At 33.6% G+C, this 22305-nt stretch overlaps 4 protein-coding genes and 1 non-coding gene across 5 annotated transcripts; 2 read left to right on the top strand and 3 right to left on the bottom strand.

Moving 5' to 3' along the window:
* Nucleotides 1–4223: 4223 nt before the first annotated feature.
* Nucleotides 4224–4296, bottom strand: TRNAA-AGC (transfer RNA alanine (anticodon AGC)). Its single transcript has one exon. It is a non-coding gene; the product is annotated as a tRNA-Ala (tRNA).
* A 183-nt stretch (nt 4297–4479) lies between these two features.
* On the top strand, nt 4480–5268 carry LOC108225176 (probable histone H2A.1). Its single transcript, XM_017399996.2, has 2 exons — nt 4480–4745; nt 4870–5268. Exons 1-2 carry the CDS (start codon nt 4557–4559, stop codon nt 5077–5079), a joined length of 399 nt encoding a protein of 132 aa, XP_017255485.1. The 5' UTR covers nt 4480–4556; the 3' UTR covers nt 5080–5268.
* A 2178-nt stretch (nt 5269–7446) lies between these two features.
* LOC108226451 (probable histone H2A.3) lies at nt 7447–8161 on the bottom strand. The gene is made up of 2 exons (XM_017401415.2): nt 7883–8161; nt 7447–7797 (listed from the first exon to the last, which is right to left on the bottom strand). Exons 1-2 carry the CDS (start codon nt 8072–8074, stop codon nt 7582–7584), a joined length of 408 nt encoding a protein of 135 aa, XP_017256904.1. The 5' UTR covers nt 8075–8161; the 3' UTR covers nt 7447–7581.
* A 6735-nt stretch (nt 8162–14896) lies between these two features.
* On the top strand, nt 14897–17156 carry LOC108225145 (uncharacterized). Its single transcript, XM_017399963.2, has 2 exons — nt 14897–15775; nt 16302–17156. Exons 1-2 carry the CDS (start codon nt 15157–15159, stop codon nt 16931–16933), a joined length of 1251 nt encoding a protein of 416 aa, XP_017255452.1. The 5' UTR covers nt 14897–15156; the 3' UTR covers nt 16934–17156.
* Nucleotides 17157–17572: 416 nt separating this feature from the next.
* Nucleotides 17573–20994, bottom strand: LOC108224681 (calcium/calmodulin-regulated receptor-like kinase 1). Its single transcript, XM_017399367.2, has 8 exons — nt 20739–20994; nt 20088–20529; nt 19767–19920; nt 19258–19384; nt 18850–18935; nt 18677–18748; nt 18361–18564; nt 17573–18097 (listed from the first exon to the last, which is right to left on the bottom strand). The coding sequence occupies exons 2-8, from the start codon at nt 20405–20407 to the stop codon at nt 17759–17761; spliced, it is 1302 nt and encodes a 433-aa protein (XP_017254856.1). The 5' UTR covers nt 20408–20529; nt 20739–20994; the 3' UTR covers nt 17573–17758.
* Between the last annotated feature and the right edge of the window lie 1311 nt (nt 20995–22305).

Here is a 22305-nt window from a genome sequence, read left to right on the forward strand (position 1 = left end):
ATAAAATCATTTTTGAAAATCAATAAATTGGAATAAAATATAAAATTTTATTCCTCTTTTTAAGAATTAATACCAAACTAATAAATAATTGCCGAAAAACCTGAGTCGTTACAGTAACAGTGTCACCAACAATACATAAAAGATAGGGTAAGAGAGTAGCGAAAGAATGAGGTTTGATATGTGAAGAAAGGGAAGAAGTAATACAAAATACAAAATTTGAATTTGAAAGAGATGAAAGTGAGGAAAATTTGAATTTGAATTTTATATAAATATATATAATATTTATATTATATTAATTTTCAGGTAACCCAAATTCAAACCGAAAATGACCCCTTTTTTTCGGGTTTATTTTGGGTTAGCCCGAATTCGACCCGAACCTAAAAAACTCCAACCCGAATTCGTATTTTACGGGTCGAATTCGTGTCGGGTTGTTGGGTCGGGTCCAATATTGCCACCGTAATTGTATGTATATGTATTAAATAATACATTTATAAAAAATTTATATAATCGTACAAAATATTTTATACATATATAAAAATAACATTTGAGCTCAGTCGTAAAAAAATGATCTAAAATCATTGTTACATCAAAAAATCCGACATCTATCCGATATATCCATATTCATATCTGAGAAAAACGGATATTATCCATATTTGAAGTAAAGCGGATAATATCCTTATTTGAATCCGACAATTACGAATACGGATATAGACATATCCGTATCTGTATTGTCTGTTTGATACCCCTACTTTCAAAGCCCTTAATCCCAATTTCAAGCTATAGAAGCAGCAGATTTAATTGTTCAGGAAGAAAAAGAAAAAGAGAATAGTAGGTAGCACAATAGTACTTATGTTCAAATACTACAATAAATTTCAGATGGTGGGAGTCTGGGAAGTTGTGCTTAGTACTTTAATCTCAGAACTGTATTGTTTGAATATAAACACATGCGATTAGCAAAAAAAACAATATAAACACGTGTCGCTCACCGGGTGAATCAACAAAGCAACAACTTGTATTTTGTACAATTTCCAGTGGCATACGTTTGTAAATACGACTGTTTTAGGGAGGACGTAGTGGTAATTAAGCAGTAGAATAACCTTCAGGCTTTATAATATAAATAGATATATAGAAAGTGTTGATGGGGGTTATTAAAATTAAAATTACAACATTATTTGAATTTTGTAGCTAAATATATGGTTATCGAGTTCAAAATAACTGCAGATAATCTATAAAGTTTTAACGGGTTTAAATTTCTAATATCAAATCAGCTTGATAAGTTAGAACTATGAGTATTTTTAAATTAAAGACTATTCCAAAATTATCTTAAACTAGAATTAAGACATTTTATATAAACGAGTGTTCTAATAATATTTTAGTGGTGTCGTAAAATATCAAGACATCCATCATTCGAGGCATTATAAGGTATGCCCTATTTCAATTCTATCAATAAAAAATTTATTTTCCTCTCCTTTCACACATCTCTTATCTCTCATATTTTCCTTTGCCTCCATTTATAATTCAAATATAATATTACATTAATTATAAGTCATACTTATAAGACTTATTATTGTTAATACAAAAAAAAAAAATATAAATCACGATGGGACAATATTTCATTATACTTATAACGTATCTAGTATGACATTGTTATCAGTTATATATCTCTTTTTCTCGCTCTCTTTTTTCATCTCTTCCACTCGATTTCAATTCTTGATATCTCTTGAAGACCAAACAAACACTTTTCAATAATCAAACATTCAAATGGGTCTGAGACGATTGTGTGAGTTGAGTTGGCGGTGGTGACAGTGAATTGAAAGAGTTCTCCCGTGACATGATTGCAAATTAAGGTTTCAAATAGATGGTTTCGTTAATTCTCAAGCGACAGGGGTTCAAAAACATCGATGATTTATCATTGAGGCTGGGAATGGGAAGATCAAGTGTGGTTTTGGATTAAAAAAAATGAGTGGTTGCAATGGTGGCAACACTATGAGGCGGGGAAAATGAATAGCTGCGGTGGTTAGCTGGGAGAGTGATGGGAGAGGGAAAAAGAAATGAGACGGTGGTGGTAGTTTTGTCGAGCGGGTGCAACATCATGGTCGTCCCGGGCCGTGAAAAATGTCGAAAATAATGAAATATTTATATGCTAGTGGTTGTTTATATGGCGCAGATGAGACACAGTAGTGAATTTTATCTCAGGTGGATATTTTTTCACTAGTAGTGAAGTTGAGCCATCGTGCTAGTGGAGAGTTGAGAACGAGTGAATTAATTGTACCTTAATTGAAGGTTTTATACTACAATTAATGGTTGACTCGATTGATATCATATCTTTGGCTTGTAGGTACAATCAGGTGTTACTTTGTTGTTGTTTTTTTATGTTTTCATTTTAAAATTATGATTTATTTTTTTTAGTTTGACAGTATCTCACTAAAAAAAAATCTCTTGATTAGATTTTAGGGTTAATGCTCTATTTCATCACTGTACTGAATCAAAACTTTCAGTTGGCCTACCGAGTGAAAAAAGTTTTCAGTCAACTAATTGTACCCTTTAAAACTTGCAAAAATGTCATTCCGTTGGCCTCCGTTAAAAACTTAACGTATTAATACTCTATTTCATCACTGTTTTTGAGCAAAATTTTCAGTTACCCTACCGAGTAAAGGACAACTTACAAGCAATCTCCTCCCTCCACTTCTCTGGTTTTTTCTCCCCTTTCACTATGGTGTTAATACATACGTATCGAAAATTATGTAGAGGAAGCTGGAGACTATTACTGAAACTGTATGATATTTTCGACCAAAGCAAAAATCATCCAACAAGCCCTGAATTTAGAATGTTGTTCCCAGTTGAGATGTTAACAGTTGTGCCTTTATATTTCCATGTGTTTTTATCTCACTTCACTAACCATTTTTATTAACAGAATTCACCACTCAACTCTTAATTTAGGCAATGCAGGGGGTGTTGCTGTCAGTAACGCGACCAAACACCTCTCCCCTCCCTTTCCGACCCTGTTCAACCTCCAATCCCTCTTCTCAATCATCCAGCCCCAAATTAACCTTAAGAATCCTAATTTAAACATGCAAATCTGAAAAATATTTGATATTCTGTTAAAATTAACGTTTTCCGTTAAAGTCAATGATATGATTAACGGCGCTGAAATATTTTTTAAGCTTAATTATGTGATTGTAAGTTTTTAGATGCTTTATTATTTAAATGAAAACTTTTTTTACTCGGTAGGCCAAGTGAAAGTTTTGGTCCAGTACAGTGATGAAATAGAGCATTAACCCTTAGATTTTATGTTATTTTCTTTTAATCAAATATATACAAACATGTTTTCAATAATACTTTATTCACGAATATATTTTCCTTGTCTTATATGATATGTATAAATTTATATATTGACTTGTGTTTCTATAATCTTATTTGATCTTATTTTAGAAATTTTCAAATAGGATTTAACTACAATTTTGATAAAAGAAATTTTATATAGTTATCAAAAGATCTCTGGTATGTTTGTAGCGGCATATTTTTTTCCTAAAGGCATTCTTTTTCCCTCTTGAATTTTTTTCATAAGATTTTATTCTTCGAAGGTTTTATCGAGTTCCTTTATGGTGGGTTATTTTTTCTGACATTGAAGACGATATCATCTAAATGTCCAGAAGTACTTGCTTACCTTCAATTAATTATTACATTGTTTGAATGAAAAAAAGTTCTGTTTTTTTTTTGATATTGTATTTTCGATTATTTTTCTATTATTAAAATTATCTTCCTTGTGACAAAAAAAGGACATCATTAAGCCCTTGTTTGTTCCTTAAAAGTAGAAGTGAGTTCTGTACTTCTACTTTTCTTAACCCGTTTTAGAAAAGTCACTTTTGAGCTTCTCCTCTTTCTTAACTCATTTGTGTAAATAAGTATAGACACTTTTAAATAGTTGAGAATGTTAAATTCTCTCTAAAAAGTTCTACTTTTTTTCCAAACAATTTATTAACTTATTTACTTCTCACTTCTAATCAGCCTCTTTATTTAAGTAAAAAGTCACTTTTTTATGACCTCTAAGCTTGTTCTAAATATTTTTTATAAATTCTTCTATTTATATGAAAATAGTTTTATAAGAATTCTTATTTTAATTTGAAAATTATCGGGCTAAACTGCCAAGTGGCCCAAATCCGAAGCCTGGCCCGTCCTTGTTCACTTCCGACGAATTCAAAAAGCGGGTTTAACAACAAAACTGGAGATGCGGGGTATCGATCCCCGTACCTCTCGCATGCTAAGCGAGCGCTCTACCATCTGAGCTACATCCCCCTGCTACATTATTAAAATCTGTTTTCGGACTCTAAATCGCCTATGATGACCTCAGCCAAGTCAACAACGAAAATGAACCGTTGGATAAAACTCTAATCGCACGGTCAAAAACCACGATCCGAGTACTCTAATCTGATTGGTCCATATTACACATCCACCCACTATATAAACCCACACATACACAACTCTCTCGCCATTCTGTATCAAACACATTTTAGTTACAAACTCTGGGCTCGTAATTTTCCATCGGTTCAAAATCAATGGCGGGTCGGGGCAAAACTCTCGGATCTGGAGCGGCCAAGAAGGCCACATCTCGAAGCAGCAAGGCCGGCCTTCAATTCCCCGTTGGTCGTATCGCTCGTTTCCTCAAAGCCGGCAAGTACGCCGAGCGTGTCGGCGCCGGCGCTCCGGTCTATCTCGCCGCCGTTCTTGAATATCTGGCCGCCGAGGTACAAATTTCATCACCACGCAATCCCCCCCAATTTTCAGACCTTTTTTCAATTCCCCCAATTTCTAGGGTTTGCTTGAATTCAATCCATTAAATGCTAATTTTGTGTGATTTTGTACGTACAGGTTCTTGAATTAGCGGGAAATGCGGCGAGGGACAACAAAAAAACGCGAATTGTGCCTAGGCACATCCAATTGGCGGTGAGGAACGATGAGGAATTGAGCAAGCTTCTTGGTGATGTTACGATTGCCAATGGAGGTGTGATGCCAAATATTCACAACCTGTTGCTTCCCAAGAAGACCGGTTCATCAAAGCCGTCTGTTGATGAAGATTAGAGATTGGGAATTGTTGTCTGGATTTACTGTGCTGTTGAATTAGGGTTTGTGGCTTATGTTTTGTTATGTAGTCGATTAGTTTAATTAGATAGGGTATGGTTCTGATCTGGTAGTATGTGCATAGGAATCAATCAAACTTGTCTGATTTTGTCACAATTGGATGAATGAATGAAATTATATTTAGTGTTATATCATTTGGTGTTTTTGTCTCGGTATTCTCTTTTTTTCTTGTCTCCATATTTTGTTATTATTACACAGTAAGTTAAATTTCGGTGTTTAGGTACTAATGAATCTTATTGCTTGGCAAATTAGTTGAAGAGTGGCTCTTCTTATTTGGGTTGGTCGGTTGGATTTTGACTCTATATTATGCCTTTTGTTTTGTTAGTGGCATTTGTATCCTTCCCTTCAATGCAACTCTCTGTTTATTCACACCACGAGATATCACCCTCCTGCACAATACAATCTTTCTGCAGAATAGGCTTTGAAGTTCTTGAACAAGTCACTAGGGTAGAAATTCAGGTACTGCACAGTGGCTGGTTGGGTTGAACCAAAATTAAACCACAACCGGCTCCATTTGGATTGTCGGAAGATACCTCTTCTGAGAGTTATTTGTAGAAGTAAACCTTAAATTACATGTTCGTGGTCTGATTAGGCCTCTGCAGGACAAGGACATACAGTCTGAACCAAATCCAAACACTTAAATGAGGACCCTAGATTCAATTACTTTGCAATAAATTGAAATTTCATCTTTTGAATCCTTCTAAGTTCTAAGGGTCGCAGTTGAAGGATAGATATTTACTTGTAATCATGAGGGTGTCCGAGCATTCCATGATTTCCATCTACAGATCAGGTATATATGTACTATTTGGAGATCAGTTTGTTGTGAAAGTGACAATTACAGCTGGTATAGACTTGTTTTGCATCTGCAAAGTTCCCAGATATTCTTTTGTTCTTTTGTTGCCGTTAAGAGACTTAGTGCAGTGTCAAGGGTGCAGAGAATTGGACTTGGTTTGGCTGTTGTATAGCCTTTGCCATGGTTCAGATGAAAATATTGAGCACTTGTTCTTCTCATTCTCTGCTCCCATTCTAGCTATATTGCCTCATCTACAGATCTTAAATTGGGATGATATGATTATTAGTATTTGTCAGAGGTCGCTAATTGTCTATTATAAGGGTCAATGTTCTGTCTCTTCTTATCAACACAGGTTTGTTACATTTGGGCATAGCGTAAGCATGACTGTATAACGGGGACAGAAATGCTGTAGCACAACTTGGTGTTCTGATCAGAAAAATTGTTTGTGATAGAGTTTACAGCAGGACCATATGCTGATCTTGCTTTATCAAATGGTATATTAGCTATTTTTCTAGGAGTAGGTGCTGGTTGTACAACCAAGTGTATAAGGCATATATGATCTGTTTGAGGATCTGGTTTAGGTGTGTTGCTACTTGCCACTAATGGCCTTTGGAGTTGTAAAGTTGTAATCTTTGTTCATTATTTAGTATCAATCATTAAGCCAAAAAAGAAACTTGGTATTTCAAGCCTCATCTTCTTGATTACTTCCCCAGCAATTAAAGGAGTCCCCTTTTCTTAAACCAAAACAAGCTCGATGTCCTGATCATATTCTAGGACCTGGACTTACAATCATAACCAAAACCAACACTCATATGCAAATCTGGGAACCTCTAGTTCATCAAGAACTTAGCACCAAGCTTTGCAATCATCTGGCTAGTCTCATTATGGGGATCCATCATTGAGTTGCAGTTGAAGAACGCCACCACAAGTCCACAGCACTGCTCCCTCGGACCAATTTCGCTAGCCAATATGATGAAGATTGAGACACTAGCCAATATGAAAATTGAGATGCAATTGAGGGTGCTAGTATTATCAATGTAGCATCCATTTTACAATTGGTAACTAATCAGAATATATTCATAAATTAACACATATGTTGAACCCCTGCAAGCAGCTTATCTATTCAACTATCACTAATTCACTGCACTATAAATTAACACATATATGCTCAATAAAGCATTGCAGGAACAATAGGCAACCATAAACAACAAATCATTGTCCCAACTACTAACGCAATGGGTTATGCCACACCTCAAACCTTAACCAAGCAACACAGGGACAATATTATTGTCTATAGTATATATTTCAACAATCTAGCTGATATCGGAAAATCTAACAGCTTTGTTGATAATAATTCACCAGCACAACTTCTTAGAGATAGAAGTTTATATTGCCAATCGAGACATCCATAAAATTTTTGATGATTCAAACAATCCACATTCAGAATTAAAGTTAAACCTCATATCAGAGCCAATAACAAAACAACAGAAGGGATATATAGAACACGAGCTATATGCATAGAGAACCACCATCACTTTTGCATTCACCATTCAATAGAAAAGATTATCCTTTGATATGCAACAAGACTGCATTACCCTCTATTACAACTCACAAATCAATAAACCTAAACTGAATCCAAACTACGATTTCTAATCATCATCAGCACCGATTTTGGAGGAAGCGGATGAAGCCTTCTTGGGCAACAAATGAGCATGAATGTTGGGCATGACTCCACCATTAGCAATAGTAACCGTCCCCAATAGCTTACTCAACTCCTCATCATTCCGAACAGCTAGCTGAATGTGCCTGGGAACAACTCTCGTCTTCTTGTTATCTCTCGCCGCATTCCCAGCCAATTCCAGAACCTACACTCAAACAATTCATTCAATCCTCAGTAAATTAACAATTTCAAAATTATCCGGTTCCGAGAATAATAATTTACACACATACCTCAGCAGCAAGGTACTCGAGAACGGCAGCGAGATAAACGGGAGCACCAGCGCCAACACGCTCGGCGTACTTGCCGGCCTTGAGAAAGCGAGCAATGCGACCAACGGGGAATTGAAGGCCGGCTTTGCTGCTGCGAGATGTCGATTTCTTGACGGCACTGCTGCCGCCTAGTGACTTTCCTCGGCCGGCCATTAGATTGAGATTGATTCGGAAAAATGTGAATGCAATTGACTAATTGAGAGGGGGGAATTATTGGCGGCTTTGTGATTTGAGTTTTTGGTTTGGTGAGTGTGTTGTATTTATAATGGGAGATTTAGATTCTGGCCAATAAGAGATGATCACGCGGATCGATAGTCTCCCCCGTTGGATGAGCTTTTTTTTAATGGTTAGATTGGATTATAAATCACCGTGCGCGGATCTGTTTTTCAGTCCAAAGGCAGAGAGACTAGAGAGAGAGCAGTGGTGTATACGGGTCGGTTAACCCGATCCAAACCGACCTCTTTTCATTTGATCCAAATTAAAATTTTTTAAACTGAAACGTATTTGGTTAAAAAATGATTAACCCAATTTAATTGGGATGGATATGGATTTCAATTTTTTTTAATCCAACAAACCCAACCCGATCAGAAATTAAATATATAATCGCTAATATGCTTTTGGGTTGGTGGAAATGAATGTGCTTTTGTGTTAACACGAGTGTTTTGCAAGCTAATAAGCTCACTGGTGATAACATTATTTTTGCCTGAACTATTTATTAGGCTTGAAAACCTGATCATACAAGCTGCAACAATAAAAATAAGCAAAATTTCAAAACTTCATATATTACATGAACTTTAAAACTTCATATACTTGTGGTGTTATGATGAGTAAACAGAATTCATTTCAAAACTTATACCTTTTAATAAATCGATTAACCGATCCAAACCGAAACATTACAAATTGGTTTGGTTTTAGAGTTTACATGGTTCGGATTAGTTTGAAATTTTGAAAACCCGATTTAATTGGGTTGGGTTGTTAAATTCAGGTAAACCGACCAGTCCGAACCGTGTACACCCCTAAGAGAGAGTATGTATAACGACGCACGTCGCGTGATGAATTAATGAATTAATAAGGTATTTTTGAAAATGAGAAATTTATTATTTTAGATTAGTTTATATATTTAATAAAAAATTATAATTAGTTTTTTTGTAAGGAAATTTATAATTAGTTTTTAATATGCTAAAACTCGTCATATACATAGCTTTTAAATTACATACTAATATTTATGTGTACTAACATCCTCCGGGTGAAAACAACAAATATAAATTCAAATCGAATTAGTTTAAATCATATCAAATAATCTAAAAGAAAATCATATTATTTTATACTCCCTCCGTTTCAAATTAGATGTCCACTTTAAAAAATTCACACAGTTTAAGAAAAGTAGATGTTCACAAATTAATTGCATTAAATAATCAAAACATGTGGAGTGAGATTGATCTAGTAAATATAAATTAGAGATATGTGGAGTAAAATTGGTTTTGGAAATATGATTTTGCATTGAAAGTTGAAGTGGACAGATAATTTGAAACAAAAAAATTTCTTGAAAGTGGACATGTAAATTGAAACAGAGGGAGTATCATAATCTTTAAGTCCAAACCTAATAATTTCCACTACTAAGAAAATATCTTTGCATTATCTTATCTCATTCATCTCTTAGTCATAATAGTCAAAATATGACTTGTCAATGTGAGATTTGTACCAATATTTTTCAGCACCATTCACTCCCCCTGCGACTTGTTAGATACATCAATCTGATGAAAAGTCAAAATACTTTATGTAACTTTACTTGTATTTAAATATAAATGATCAATGGATAGCATACTATCTACAGTATCCTTTGATCAGATAATTCATTAACGAATGATGAGTTATTATAACGAAACTAGTATTTTTCATTATTAGCAGTTGATAAAATAGACTGATTAATATTTTTTGATCTATCAACGGATGTGTAGTTAGGGTGTCAAATTATAAATATTCTAAGTCATGTAAATTGCAAGAGTGAAATGTAGATTCACAACTAAATCAAACTATCAACAGATGAGGAATAACAGATGCATCAACTGCTACAGAAACCAGCAACGGTTGATGGAGATTGTTTAATCAACTAATAACTCAAGAAGTCGTCAACGCTTAATCAATAAACTTATCAATGAATACTAATTGGTTCATCATCTGTCACATTTGAAGATTATCAGTGGACAACTACAGCATAATAAAGGGACAACAATCACATAGATTGAACAAAAAAATGTACAAACAATAGTGGAAGCTAAGTTATTCATCTCTAAGGGTGCTCCTAAATCATTCCTTAAACAATAATATAAAATGAGGCTCTAGTAAGTTAATACATTGGAACACGTGTGAACTCCAATGCTACTTTTTATACTTAGCTCTTTATTCACATATATTTATTTTATATAAATGAGAGGAAAAATTTAACTAAAAGAGAGAGAAGATTGGAAAGAAATTAATATTATGTTGAGTTAAGAGCTACTAGATGCTCTTTAAAAGAAAGAAGAGAGAGTACACTCTTAAATTTTTAAAGAGTTTCTAAGAGCCCATTGGAGCTCTAATTCTTGACTTGGCTCTTTAAGTTTAGAGTTAAAAACTTGTTTAACGAGGCTATTGGAGATGCTTTAAAGGGTCATAGTCATACGTCGAATAACAACCTACCATTTCAAGCTACAAAACAAGAAAATATTCAACATAGCTATTCTGTCAAGACTGATGACAAATGTTTCTTGATTTGTGCAAGCAAGAAAAGAAGTAGGGTTTGTAGCTATTTTCTGGAACTGTAGTTTTATATTTCTAGTGTATTTTTTTTGTCCGCTTGGATATATTATCAAGCTCTATATCTTTTTTTTTAAATATTCATAATATTAGAGAAGAAGAGCAACCTAGTGCACTAAAGAAATATCTTGTAAAGTTTTATTTTTGAAAAAGGAAAATAATTCAATATGAAAAGTCATACAACATTTACATATATAATCGAAATTAAACAAACGCATAATCATATCGATATTGAATCCTTCCTTCTTAGATAGGCAACTGGACGATTTTTTGAAGAGATATATACTTGATTTAATAATCCAAGTGATGATGTGAAGAAAAGATTGAGGTTTTCTACTGGTGAAAACCGATGGAAACTGCTCATACATAAAACTGCTCATACATAAAAGGACGGCTCCTTCAAAGATAGAGAGAATTTCAGGACTCCACCGATGTGAAGTTTAAAATTATTCATGTGAAAAAGAAAAACCCCAAGATTTTGTTTATTTTGAATTTTATTTTAGCATTTGATTTTATCCATTCCTCATCAATACAGTTATTTATCTGCATAAATATCTAAAAAATTATATCAACTTTTTTTACAATTTTTTCCTAATAATTATATTGTTAAATAACACGACTATATATACCCGGAGTACCAACGTCCACCTATTCAGATTTAACCATCCTCTCGACGCCCAATGCTACTTTCTCCTTCGGTTTCATATATCTATATTTAATCACGTCACAGTATCAAAGATTGCAACTATAAAATTAAAAATATTGAATAATGTATAATTTTGTATGAGATCTTATAATTTTAGATAAATTATTTAGTTATATTTTATTGTACAGCCAGGTACATATGCGATTCTACACAATGTTGAACAATAATATGATATATTCAGAAATTATCATTCATTATATCTAAACATATTAAATTAATAATGTATTAAAAAATTGACTTGATTTTGTTATTAATTCAAAAAATTTATCAAAAGTATTTGTCAATATTTAAACTACTGCAACTTTTAAGTCTTTGGTGACTGAGGGCATCTTCAATCACAACTTCAAACTTCATCTTTCTTCATTTTAACTTTATAAACAGAGTAATCAATCTTCAATCATCCATTACTTTATTTTTATATATAAAGTCATTTACTATCCTATTCTATATATAAAGCTGAACTATGAAGATAAAGCAATAATTGCTTTATTTATAAAATAAAGTAATGATTGGAGATGGAGTAAAAATATAAAGTGAAAAAGGTGAAAAATGAAGATGAAGTTGCTTTATTTATAAAATAAAGTAATGACTGGAGATGGAGTAAAGATATAAAATGAAAAGGTTGAAAAATAAAGATGAAGTTACTTTGAGGGTGTTTGGCTAAGCTTCTTATAAGTGCTTCCGGGCTTCTTTTAGCACTTTAAGCAGCTTCTACTTTTTACGTGGTGTTTGGTAAAAATAAGCAGAAGTGCTTATTTTGGGTTTTTAAGCCAGAAGCTGGAAGCTAGACATGCTAGCTTTTTTTGAGCTTTTCCCGTGATTTGCATTTATTATGAAGTTTTAAAAATTTTAATATATAATAAAATTTATTTATTAATAAAGTTTTTAATATTTTAATAATTTGATTTTTTTTAAAATTTATACATTTAAATTACCAGACACTCAATTGACTTATAAGAAAAAGTTATCCAAACACTTTTAATAACTTACAAGTCAAGTTCACTTATCAATTATAATCCACTTCTTTATTTTAAGCAATAAGTCACACTTTTAAGTTAAGCCAAACGCCCCCTTTATTTATAAAATTAGGATTGGAAATGGCCTGAACTGATATACAAATTCAAAGTAACGACTAAATTGAATACTTTTATAATTAGTGATCAACGTGATGTATTTGAATACATCAAAAAAAAAAAAAAAACGTGATGTATTTGAAGTTAGTATTAAACAAATGAGTGTTTATATCGTTATTTACCCAGTCGATCAGTCTAAGTTGCATACCCCACAAAAAGCATAAAAGTTACTTCCTCTGTCCCACCCAATTATATTGGGGTTAACCACGAAAGTTAAGAAATACTTATAAAATAGTGGAAAAGAAAAATGGATGAGCCGATCAAAATCCACAAAACTTATAAAATTTGATGCTTAGTGTGTGCCACGGGCACACACTAGAAAAACCATTTAATATATAAAAGAAAAAGAGAGTGGAGTAAAAGTAATGTGAAAAGAGAGAAAAAATGAGAAAGTGGCGAGACTCATTAACTATTCTATGAAAGTTTTATAATATAAAAAAATGAGCGTGACATCCGGAAAAAAAATTGCGAAGAATTCGGTGGACGGAGAGAGTAACTTTTAAATATGGTAAATTAATCGACTATTTAACAACCAACATGAAGATGATTTTAAATTTCCATCTCTCTCATCTTCCTTTTCTTACCACTAAAATTTTGATTTCTTAACTAGGAGAATTCAGACCTGCCCCACTAAAAATGGTGGCCGACTTATTTTTAATTTAATTATAATATTTTTCTAAGACAAAAAATAACAAAGAACCACGTGGCCAGCCCTGTAAGAGACTATGCCAATTCTGTCTCATCTCAATCACGGATATAAAATACGCAGGCAGTGTGATGTACTGATGTACAACTTCATATGAATTGAACATTTAAACAGAAAAGAAGCGGAGTGGTCTTTAATTTAAGTTGGATTTTATGTACGCATTATTGAAACTTATCAAGTGGTAGTATCTATCCTTTACGGAGTGTTTTTGATGTTTTCCTAAGCATTAATTAGAGCATTAATTAGAGCAAGTGAGTTTGCTTTTCTATTGACAGACAGGGCCGAAAACAAACAAACTCATATTCCGAGTTTAAATAATTTAAGTTTAATCATGCAAGCACATCCGGAGTTCATCAATATTTTGATGAATGATTTGATTAATGAATGAAACTCATTTTCTTCTTGGCAAAAAACAAAAAGTTTAATCATACAAGTAATTTGATTCATCCACAAATTTGATTAATTTTGATTTGTACTTGTTTCTTAATAATGTAAAATTTTATTGCATTTAGCAACAACTCTTTATATATAACAATCCCACCAATCAAAATGTTCCAAACCTATAAAAATTTTGTGCTTAGTATTCCCTCTGGTCCATAATATAGATTGTTTGACTTTTCACACGTAATTTTAAATGCTTTGACCACATAACAAATATTAATATTTTTGTAATTTTTTTTCCAAAATAAAAATATACATTTATATTTTCATTTAGAAAAAGAAAATTACAAAAATATTAATATTTGCTATGTGGTCAAAGCATCTAAAGTTACGTGTGAAAAATCAAACGACCTATATTATGGAGCAGAGAGAGTATGTGCACAAGAGCACACACCGGACAAATCGTGTATAAAACTCATAAATACGTGTGAAATCCACGTTTCAATACAATAAATGTAAAAAAATAGAGAGTAGTTATTATTATCCTATTTTTGAACTATTTGTATTAAATTTACACACCTGCAGTAACAATCCTAACACAATTGCTCTGAAAATAATTAAAAGGAATTCCTTTACAAATATTTGTTCTCATCAGTGTTCTAAAAATTCCCGATTTAACCAATTAATTCCGGTTGGCCACTGATTTCATTTATGATATCCGATTAATCCTTGTATATATTTCTTAATCGAACTATATATGATAAATTATTAAAATTAAAATACTATATCACTTTAAATATGAATAATTATAGAGTTTATGAATATAGTAAATATATTAGTTACTAAATAGCTATAATAATAACTCAATATTAAATAATATTTTAATATTAAATAAATCCGATTTTCACTCCGATTAATCCTTCCGATTAATCCCCGATTTTCAATTAATCCCTGAATCGGTAGTTCAACCGATAAAGTCCGATTTCTGATTTCTGTAACACTGATTCTCGTATATTGAGATAATGACACACTTGGGATTTCAAAATTAACTTAAAAATTATATCTACGGTGACCAACTGACCATAAATATATATCAAAGAAAAAAAATAAATCAATGAATGCAACAAGAACTGGACATGTTTTTTTGAGGAAAAGAGAAGTGGTCAGTTTACTTGTCTCACTTGTCATTCTCTTAAAATTGTCATTTTCTTAAATTCCACATTAATAATTTGAATTCATCTCTCTCAACTCTCACTCTCACCCCCCAACCACCTCAGCAAAATCTTGCAACTACATTTATAATCTTGATGGATTGCCTATACTTATTTGGTAATCTTTTTAAAATCTCAGATATCATTCTTTATGCTGCATTTATTCTCACATGCTTTTAACTTTAGTATATATATCAACCACTTTTAGCTTGATGGAAGTGCTTTTTCAGAAAGGTTGTGTAAAGGAGCTTTTGATTTCTGAGAAAGTTTTGATTTTTATTTAAGGGGTTTTCTGTTTGAAGATGCTGACAGTGTGGTTTAATTTGAAGAGATCTTTGCATTGCAAAGAGGCAACTGATGTTCATGTACCAAAACCTAAGAGAGAATTAAGCAACATTTTCACTAAGAAATCAAGAAGATCAGGGTGTTCTAGGTCTATTTCTAATCTTAAGGATGTTATTCATGGGAGTAAATTGCACTCTGAAAATCCTGTTAATTGTAGTCCAAGATCCATTGGGAGTAGTGAATTTGTGAACCCCATGAGCCATGAAGTGATTTTGAGTAATTCAAGATTTGAGCTTAAGATCAGTGGGTTTGGTGGGGTTCTAGAAGATGCTGGTAATGATGGTGGTGTTGGTTCTTTAAGGCCAGGGACGCCAGGGCCTGGAGGGCATCATGGAATGCAGAATTTTAATCCTTCATTCAGGAACTCAACAGCAACCCCTCCAAGATTGTCTGCACTGGAAGGGTCTAGAAGAGGGGTTTTGAATTCGAGGGGCGGACATGGGAATTCTGTGAAAGCTAGGCCGTTTGTCGAGACGGATACTAATGGTTTGACATCCTCAATGACATGTCATAAGTGTGGAGAGGTGTTTGGGCAATGGAAAGCTCTTGAAGCTCATCATATGTCAAAGCATGCTGGTATACATTCCTTATTCCTCATTTTGCATTTTAAATTTCGTTCTTCACTTGTATTAAATTTGTGCACAGTTGGCTTTATTAGTTAGGTTGATTATTGATAGCAATTTTTACTTTGAGTTTGTGTTGAATTTAAATTAAATTTCTAGGTATATCTGTTTTGGTTTTTCTTCATTTTACAAATCAATTGTTCTTTAAAGGACCTGACCTCTATATAGACTGAAATGATTGTAAATTGCTTTGGAGCTGCTCTTTGTATATTGGAATTTGTTTGAGAAAGTTATGCAGAAGTACCTTATCTGTCGAAAAAACAAGGTATTGCCTCCTAAAATTTGATTTTTGAAATGATAATCTTTATCACTTTTTGCTTTTGAAGATACAAAAGGTAGTTTCTTGATTACTTATGCTTAGTGGATGACCACTTTATCTTTTTACTATGTTGTTTGATGCTCATTATTATAATTATGAAAAGTCATAAATTGAGATTGTTTTAGTAAGATGGATTCTTACAAAATGTTTTATTACACAGTTACTGAACTTGTGGAGGGAGACTCATCTAGGAAAATTGTAGAAATAATTTGCCGGTCAAGCTGGTTAAAGACCGAAAATCATTGTGGCCGAATTGAGAAGGTATTGAAAGTTCACAACATGCAAAAAATGCTGGCTCGCTTTGAAGAATATAGGGAAATGGTAAAGATCCAGGCTAGCAAACTCCAAACAAAACATCCTCGCTGTATTGCAGACGGTAATGAACTTTTGAGGTTTTACGGCACAACCGTGGCATGCTCACTTGGCATAAATGGCTGCACCAGTCTATGCTTAGCTGACAAATGCTGCGTTTGTCGAATAATAAGAAACGGATCATCCAGCAAAAGAGAATTCAAGGGTGGAATAGGTGTTTTCACGACATCCACCAGTCAAAGAGCTTTGGAATCAATAGAAATTAATGTAAATGATCACACCGTGAGGAAAGCCTTGATAGTTTGCAGAGTTATAGCTGGGAGGGTACACAAACCTTTAGAGAACATCCAAGATATAGCTGGTCAGTCGGGATTTGATTCGTTGGCTGGTAAGGTTGGTCTTCATTCTAATATCGAAGAACTTTATTTGCTGAATCCCAGAGCTCTTCTTCCCTGTTTTGTGGTGATCTGCAAAACCTGAAATTTTGAAAGGAAATGTTTTAATGATATTTCCAAATCGAAGTTCTTTCGGAATATCATTTTTAACATTAGTCAGCTGCTGTAGCATGTAGGTTAGCTTCTTCATGCAGTTCCGCTAGGTCCTGCTATGTAATTACTTTTAAGTTGCTTATACTGTTTTGTTTAAACATTTTTAGTGCAATCGAGACTTTTTTTTTTGGAATCAAGATTGAAAATTATTTAGATGTTGAGTATGACCGGAGAGCCGTTTCGTTTTTATTAACTACTTGACTGATTGTTGCAAAATTATACTCCTGATTTCTAAGGTGTTGCAGCTCTATTTTACTTGTAATCTAATTAATGTAAATTTTTGGTGGAAATATTGTTAAAAACTCCCTATCCATATTAGGGCAAGTAGCTGCGAATCTGGTCCCGATAAAATAAATGGATAAAATAAATGGATATGGATATGGATTTAGGCCGATCCGAACCCGATCCGTTGACAGGCCTAGTTACAACCTGTAAGAAAGCCAGATCTTTGTGGCAAATTACCATTCTCAAAGATGGAAGGGGCTGAAAATTGTTGTTTTGCCTCGTTTGAAATTAGTGATGTACAAATTCATAGAATCTGGAGGATACATAACAGCAAATGCAAGAGGAATAGCAGATATTTGTAATATTACACTAGAATGAGAAGATACACTCAACCAACTCCCATCTTGTCATAAATCCAAACTCGGGATGATTAAGATATGAAGTGTTTCTACTTCCTATAAAGCCGGGAATATATTACAGGGAAAACAAAAACAAAGGAAAAAAATAATAAACAATTGAGAAAAAACTGTCGTTAGAGTTCACAAGAGTCAGCTATGCTGCTGTCCATAGACTCATCTCGTTGGTGTTGGGTCAATTTACTCCTACTTTCTAACTGGTCCATATTGATTGTAAGCTCATCGGCAGCAGTGGATAATGAATGTTTGAGATGATTTCTCCCATGCCTATGTTTGAGAATCCGTGAAAGAACCTGAACATTGTCCCTCATTGACGGCCGTTTCTTAGATACAGCGTTAACACATTTATATGCAAGAGCCGCCACATCGTTCAGTTCTTGATCATCAAACTTCCCACCAAGATTAGGATCAACTATTTCCTCCCACCCAACTTTCCCGTCAGTGTTCATTGCCGCCTGTCCATCATCATAAATCAATGTTAATCAGACAACTATAATTTTTTGTAACTATAGAACTAACCCACTCCTTTGAAACTAAACACGATTTATTAACAGCCAAATCAAATCCCTAATATCGCAGAAAAGGCAAAAATGCAGTTTAGAGGAAGGAAGAAGTCCTTAAAGTCAACACTGAGTCGTGGAGTATGTCTCCGTATGATGACATATAAATTTTTATATAAGAAAATTGTCAATGATGATGATGAAAGAGGGGGGCTTACAAGCTCAACGTACTCCATTAAACCCTGTTGTGGATTCCTTCCTGCAATAAGTTCAAAGAGTAATACTCCAAAACTGTAAACATCACTCTTTTTGGTGAACGTCCGAGATGATATATATTCTGGATCTAGATATCCAAAAGTTCCACGTACATTCGATGCATGTCTGTTTATCATATCTTCCCTTGAAAGTCCAAAATCAGCTACCTATGTAGACAGTTAAATGAGTAATCATTATAGACATTAAGACATAAATTACAATGCAGTAGGGGACTTATAAGTCCCCTTTGAAAGGCAAAACATTGCGAATTTACGATACCCTGGCTCCCATGGACTGATCCAACAAGATATTGGAAGATTTGATATCCCGGTGTATCACGGAAGGAACTGCCTGTATTATTTCAAAGGGAGATTAAATAGGACCAAAACATAATTTCATACTACAACCTCCCTCCCTCTAAAGCACTCAGCAGTAAAAAACAGTGAGCTTACCCCATCATGAAGATACTCCACCCCCCTTGCCACGTCCAGAGCAATTTGGACCCTCAGATTCCAGCTTAATGGTTCATGCTTCTCACCTAAAGCACGAAAAACCTTACTTATAAAGAGTCAAGCAAAACCCTCGTGCAGTATTGAACATTAATCTATCGCAGTCTTGCCAAAAAAACGACTTCTTAAATGGAAAAATGAGGATTACAAAATTTACCTAGATGCTTGTAATTAAACGCTAAACATGAAGTTAAATCATAATAGCTAAATTCAAACGGAAACCTAACTTGTAGATTGCAACTCTCATTTAATAGTAATAGTGCACATATAAATGTATATCACCTTAAACCTAAAAGGATATTATGACATTTCTATGCCACAGTATATTGAAAAAATTCGCAAGTAGCTTACCATACAAGTGAGAAGCCAGGCTACCCTTACTCATGTAGACATATATTAGCATATGTTGCCCCTTTTCTGCACAGTATCCAATCAAATTGACAAGGTTTCTGTGATGTAGTCTCCCCAATAATATAACCTAGAAAGAAATATAGATGAACAAAGGGTTTAATGCAAGAGATCAGGTGAAACAGTTGTAATGAAAAAATACTGTACAAGTACATATCACGTGAATTGAGCAAATTTCAAGACGCTAGTTAGATTGTTAGAACATTGCATTATATTAGAACATGTACATGCTTCTATGTTACTCTATAGTTATGTCCACAAATTTTTTTTAGCTAGTATGTCTACAATTTTTAAACTAGCTAAGAGAACTATGATTGATATTTGAAAAAGACCAGTCTGAGAAAGTTGTGAATCAGAAACCAAAACAACAAATCAGATACCGAATTGATCTACAGGGGTTTGTGATATAGAATAGGAAGATGAGTTAAAGCCCTTTACTAAAACACCATTACCTCCGTGTGGAACTCTTTTTCCCCTTGCTTAGAATCAGTTGCAAGCATTTTAACAGCAACAACCTCACCAGTTGACATTTGAGCTTTGTAAACAGGACCAAATGCCCCTTGGCCAATCAAAGCTGTAAAATTACATGTCGCTTTCTGCAAATCCCTGATCCACATCACGAAATTCACAGTAAAAATCACATAACTTATATTTATGAGCACAACTAGACCAAATTCCCTAACAGATCCCAAATCAATTACTTGCATCCTACAAAACCACCTGATCCAGATAAACCATACATAATCAAAAACCAGGCGAAATCGCAAACATACTTGTAAGAGTACTCCAATATCCCCGAAGCAGAAAGCACATTAGCCTTTTTAAGCCCTCCAAGCCAAGAAGACATGCCATTATTATTCACAGAAATTTTAGGCGAATCAGCTGTTCCAAAAGACGAGTCGGATAAAACAGTGCAAGAATCAGCACCATTTGTTCGAATTGGAAGAGTAGCAGCACGGCGAGAACTACTGTTTCCAATCTGGGAACGTTTACTATGGATCCTAAAGCAGAAAAATGCACATATTGCCAAAAGCACACCAATCACAACTCCTATCGATACCCCGATTATCAGACCTGATGACAAGGCTTTCATCTCCCTGTCCTTTTTTTCGCTTTCTAAAATATTTATACTATCCAAGCATCCAGTCCATTCAGAGGCAATTTGTACACCAGTTCAACCAAAAGAATTTATAATCCTGTTGTTTTGTTTAGTGTCTGAAAAAGATAAAAATTAAATTAAATAAATAAGAGATATTACAAGATCTATTTCTAACAAATAAACACAAACATATGTAAGAAAGAAAGTTGTCAGTATATCTGAGAATGTCTTGTACACATTGTAAGAACATATATACTTTTATCTAGCAGAGAGAGAGAATATATAACAAAATAGTCATTGTAAGAGCAATTAGATAAGCATTTACCAGATCAAGTATGGAGTTGTTTAACAAACACTTGCAGTGTGAAGTTGATCGGCGCCGGGGGAGAGAGATGCACAGGAGAGAGATGGGAGAGAGATGCACAGGAGAGAGGGAAGAGAGAAAGAGATGCACAGGAGAGAGAGGGATGGAAAGGAGGGAGAGAGGGGGTTACTACTGGAACTCTACATTCACGTCTGTATAATGAGACTCGCCGTTTGGACATTAAAAAATGCGTCAATGCAGTATGTCTATAGTCTATACACTACTGAATACTCTTTAATGGAATTAAAGTTGTAGCCGTAAATGCCCTTGCCGGTCATTTACTTTGTCAAGACCTACAAGTTATAGCAATTTGTGTTAAAGAAGTTTGTTTAAATCGGAAAGTTCTCGTTTGGAAAAAGTAATTCCTGCCCCAATTTTCTACTCTATTTCATAAAGAGGCCTCACGATTAAGTGATTAGAGTGAAAAGTTCTCCCTCTCAAATTTGAAATTACTATGAAAATTATAATAAATGGGAAGTTAAAATTTGTGTTTGGTTGATAGATAGGTTTTAACTTCCCACAGGAAGTGCAAGTTACCAAGGAGAGTCTAGGTCAATAACTTCCTATGTTTTGTATTTAAAATTCCAAGGAACTTACACTTCCGCAATTAATATCAACCAAACAAGCACTAAGAAAAAGTGTAAAAAATGAGTAAATTGAGATGAAAAGTGAGTAAAGTGGTGAAACCCATTCATATTTAATGATAGATTTGAGTTAGTGGAGGAAAATAGTGGGTGTAATAGTGTTTATATTATTATAGAATGAAAATAGTGGAAGAAAGAAGTGGGTGTAATAGTGTTTTATATTATTAAAAGTTACCATATTTAGAATGTATAGAAATGATGGGACGTCCCAAAAAGGAAACTGTATAGAATTGATTGGGACGGAGGTAGTACAATTTTAACGGGTTTTATATCAAACTATCCGCCTGTTGCGTTAAAATATCTCATTTGATCCACACATTTCATCATAAACTTATTTAAGCCATTATAAACCAAATATATATATCATTTTACTCATATCACTATTCGTAACTCTTTACTTAATCATTTATTAAATATCAACCGTTTGTTTTTTTAATACGAAACCACTTCGAGTACGTTTATAATTGTCTGAGGTATTTATCAAAATAATTTGGGAATTTCTAAAGCAGCACAACTAGAGTGATCACACAAATATATATATTTATAGCTATATATATTTTTAACTACATAGCTATGTTGCGATTGAAATTCCCAAATTATTTTGATAAATACTGGAGATAATTATGAAATTCTCGAAGTGGTTTTGTAATAAAAAAAAACAAACGGTTGATTTTTAATAAATGATTAAATAAAGAGGTATGAATAGTGATGTGAGTAAAATGAGATATAATTGGTTATAGTGACTTAAATAAGTCTCCGCTGAGATGTGTGAGTCAAGTGAGATATTTTGACGCAATGGGTGGCAGTTTGATATAAAACCCCAATTTTAACCGATGAACTCGAGTTTTACATATAAATACGAATTCGGATTCGAGTTTTACAAT

This window comes from Daucus carota, chromosome 6 (genome assembly GCF_001625215.2).
Source record: "Daucus carota subsp. sativus chromosome 6, DH1 v3.0, whole genome shotgun sequence".
NCBI lineage: Eukaryota > Viridiplantae > Streptophyta > Magnoliopsida > Apiales > Apiaceae > Daucus > Daucus carota.

Coding starts and splice junctions, on each gene's coding strand:
- LOC108224681 (XM_017399367.2), bottom strand. CDS start 20,407: ATGAAAGCCTTGTCATCAGGTCTGATAATCGGGGTATCGATAGGAGTT. Junction 19,921..20,087: donor ATATTGGAGTACTCTTACAA/GTATGTTTGCGA, acceptor GATGTGGATCAG/GGATTTGCAGAAAGCGACAT. Junction 18,098..18,360: donor TAATGGAGTACGTTGAGCTT/GTAAGCCCCCCT, acceptor GATGATGGACAG/GCGGCAATGAACACTGACGG.
- LOC108225176 (XM_017399996.2), top strand. CDS start 4,557: ATGGCGGGTCGGGGCAAAACTCTCGGATCTGGAGCGGCCAAGAAGGCC. Junction 4,746..4,869: donor TTGAATATCTGGCCGCCGAG/GTACAAATTTCA, acceptor TTGTACGTACAG/GTTCTTGAATTAGCGGGAAA.
- LOC108226451 (XM_017401415.2), bottom strand. CDS start 8,074: ATGGCCGGCCGAGGAAAGTCACTAGGCGGCAGCAGTGCCGTCAAGAAA. Junction 7,798..7,882: donor TCGAGTACCTTGCTGCTGAG/GTATGTGTGTAA, acceptor GTTTGAGTGTAG/GTTCTGGAATTGGCTGGGAA.
- LOC108225145 (XM_017399963.2), top strand. CDS start 15,157: ATGCTGACAGTGTGGTTTAATTTGAAGAGATCTTTGCATTGCAAAGAG. Junction 15,776..16,301: donor TCATATGTCAAAGCATGCTG/GTATACATTCCT, acceptor TTTATTACACAG/TTACTGAACTTGTGGAGGGA.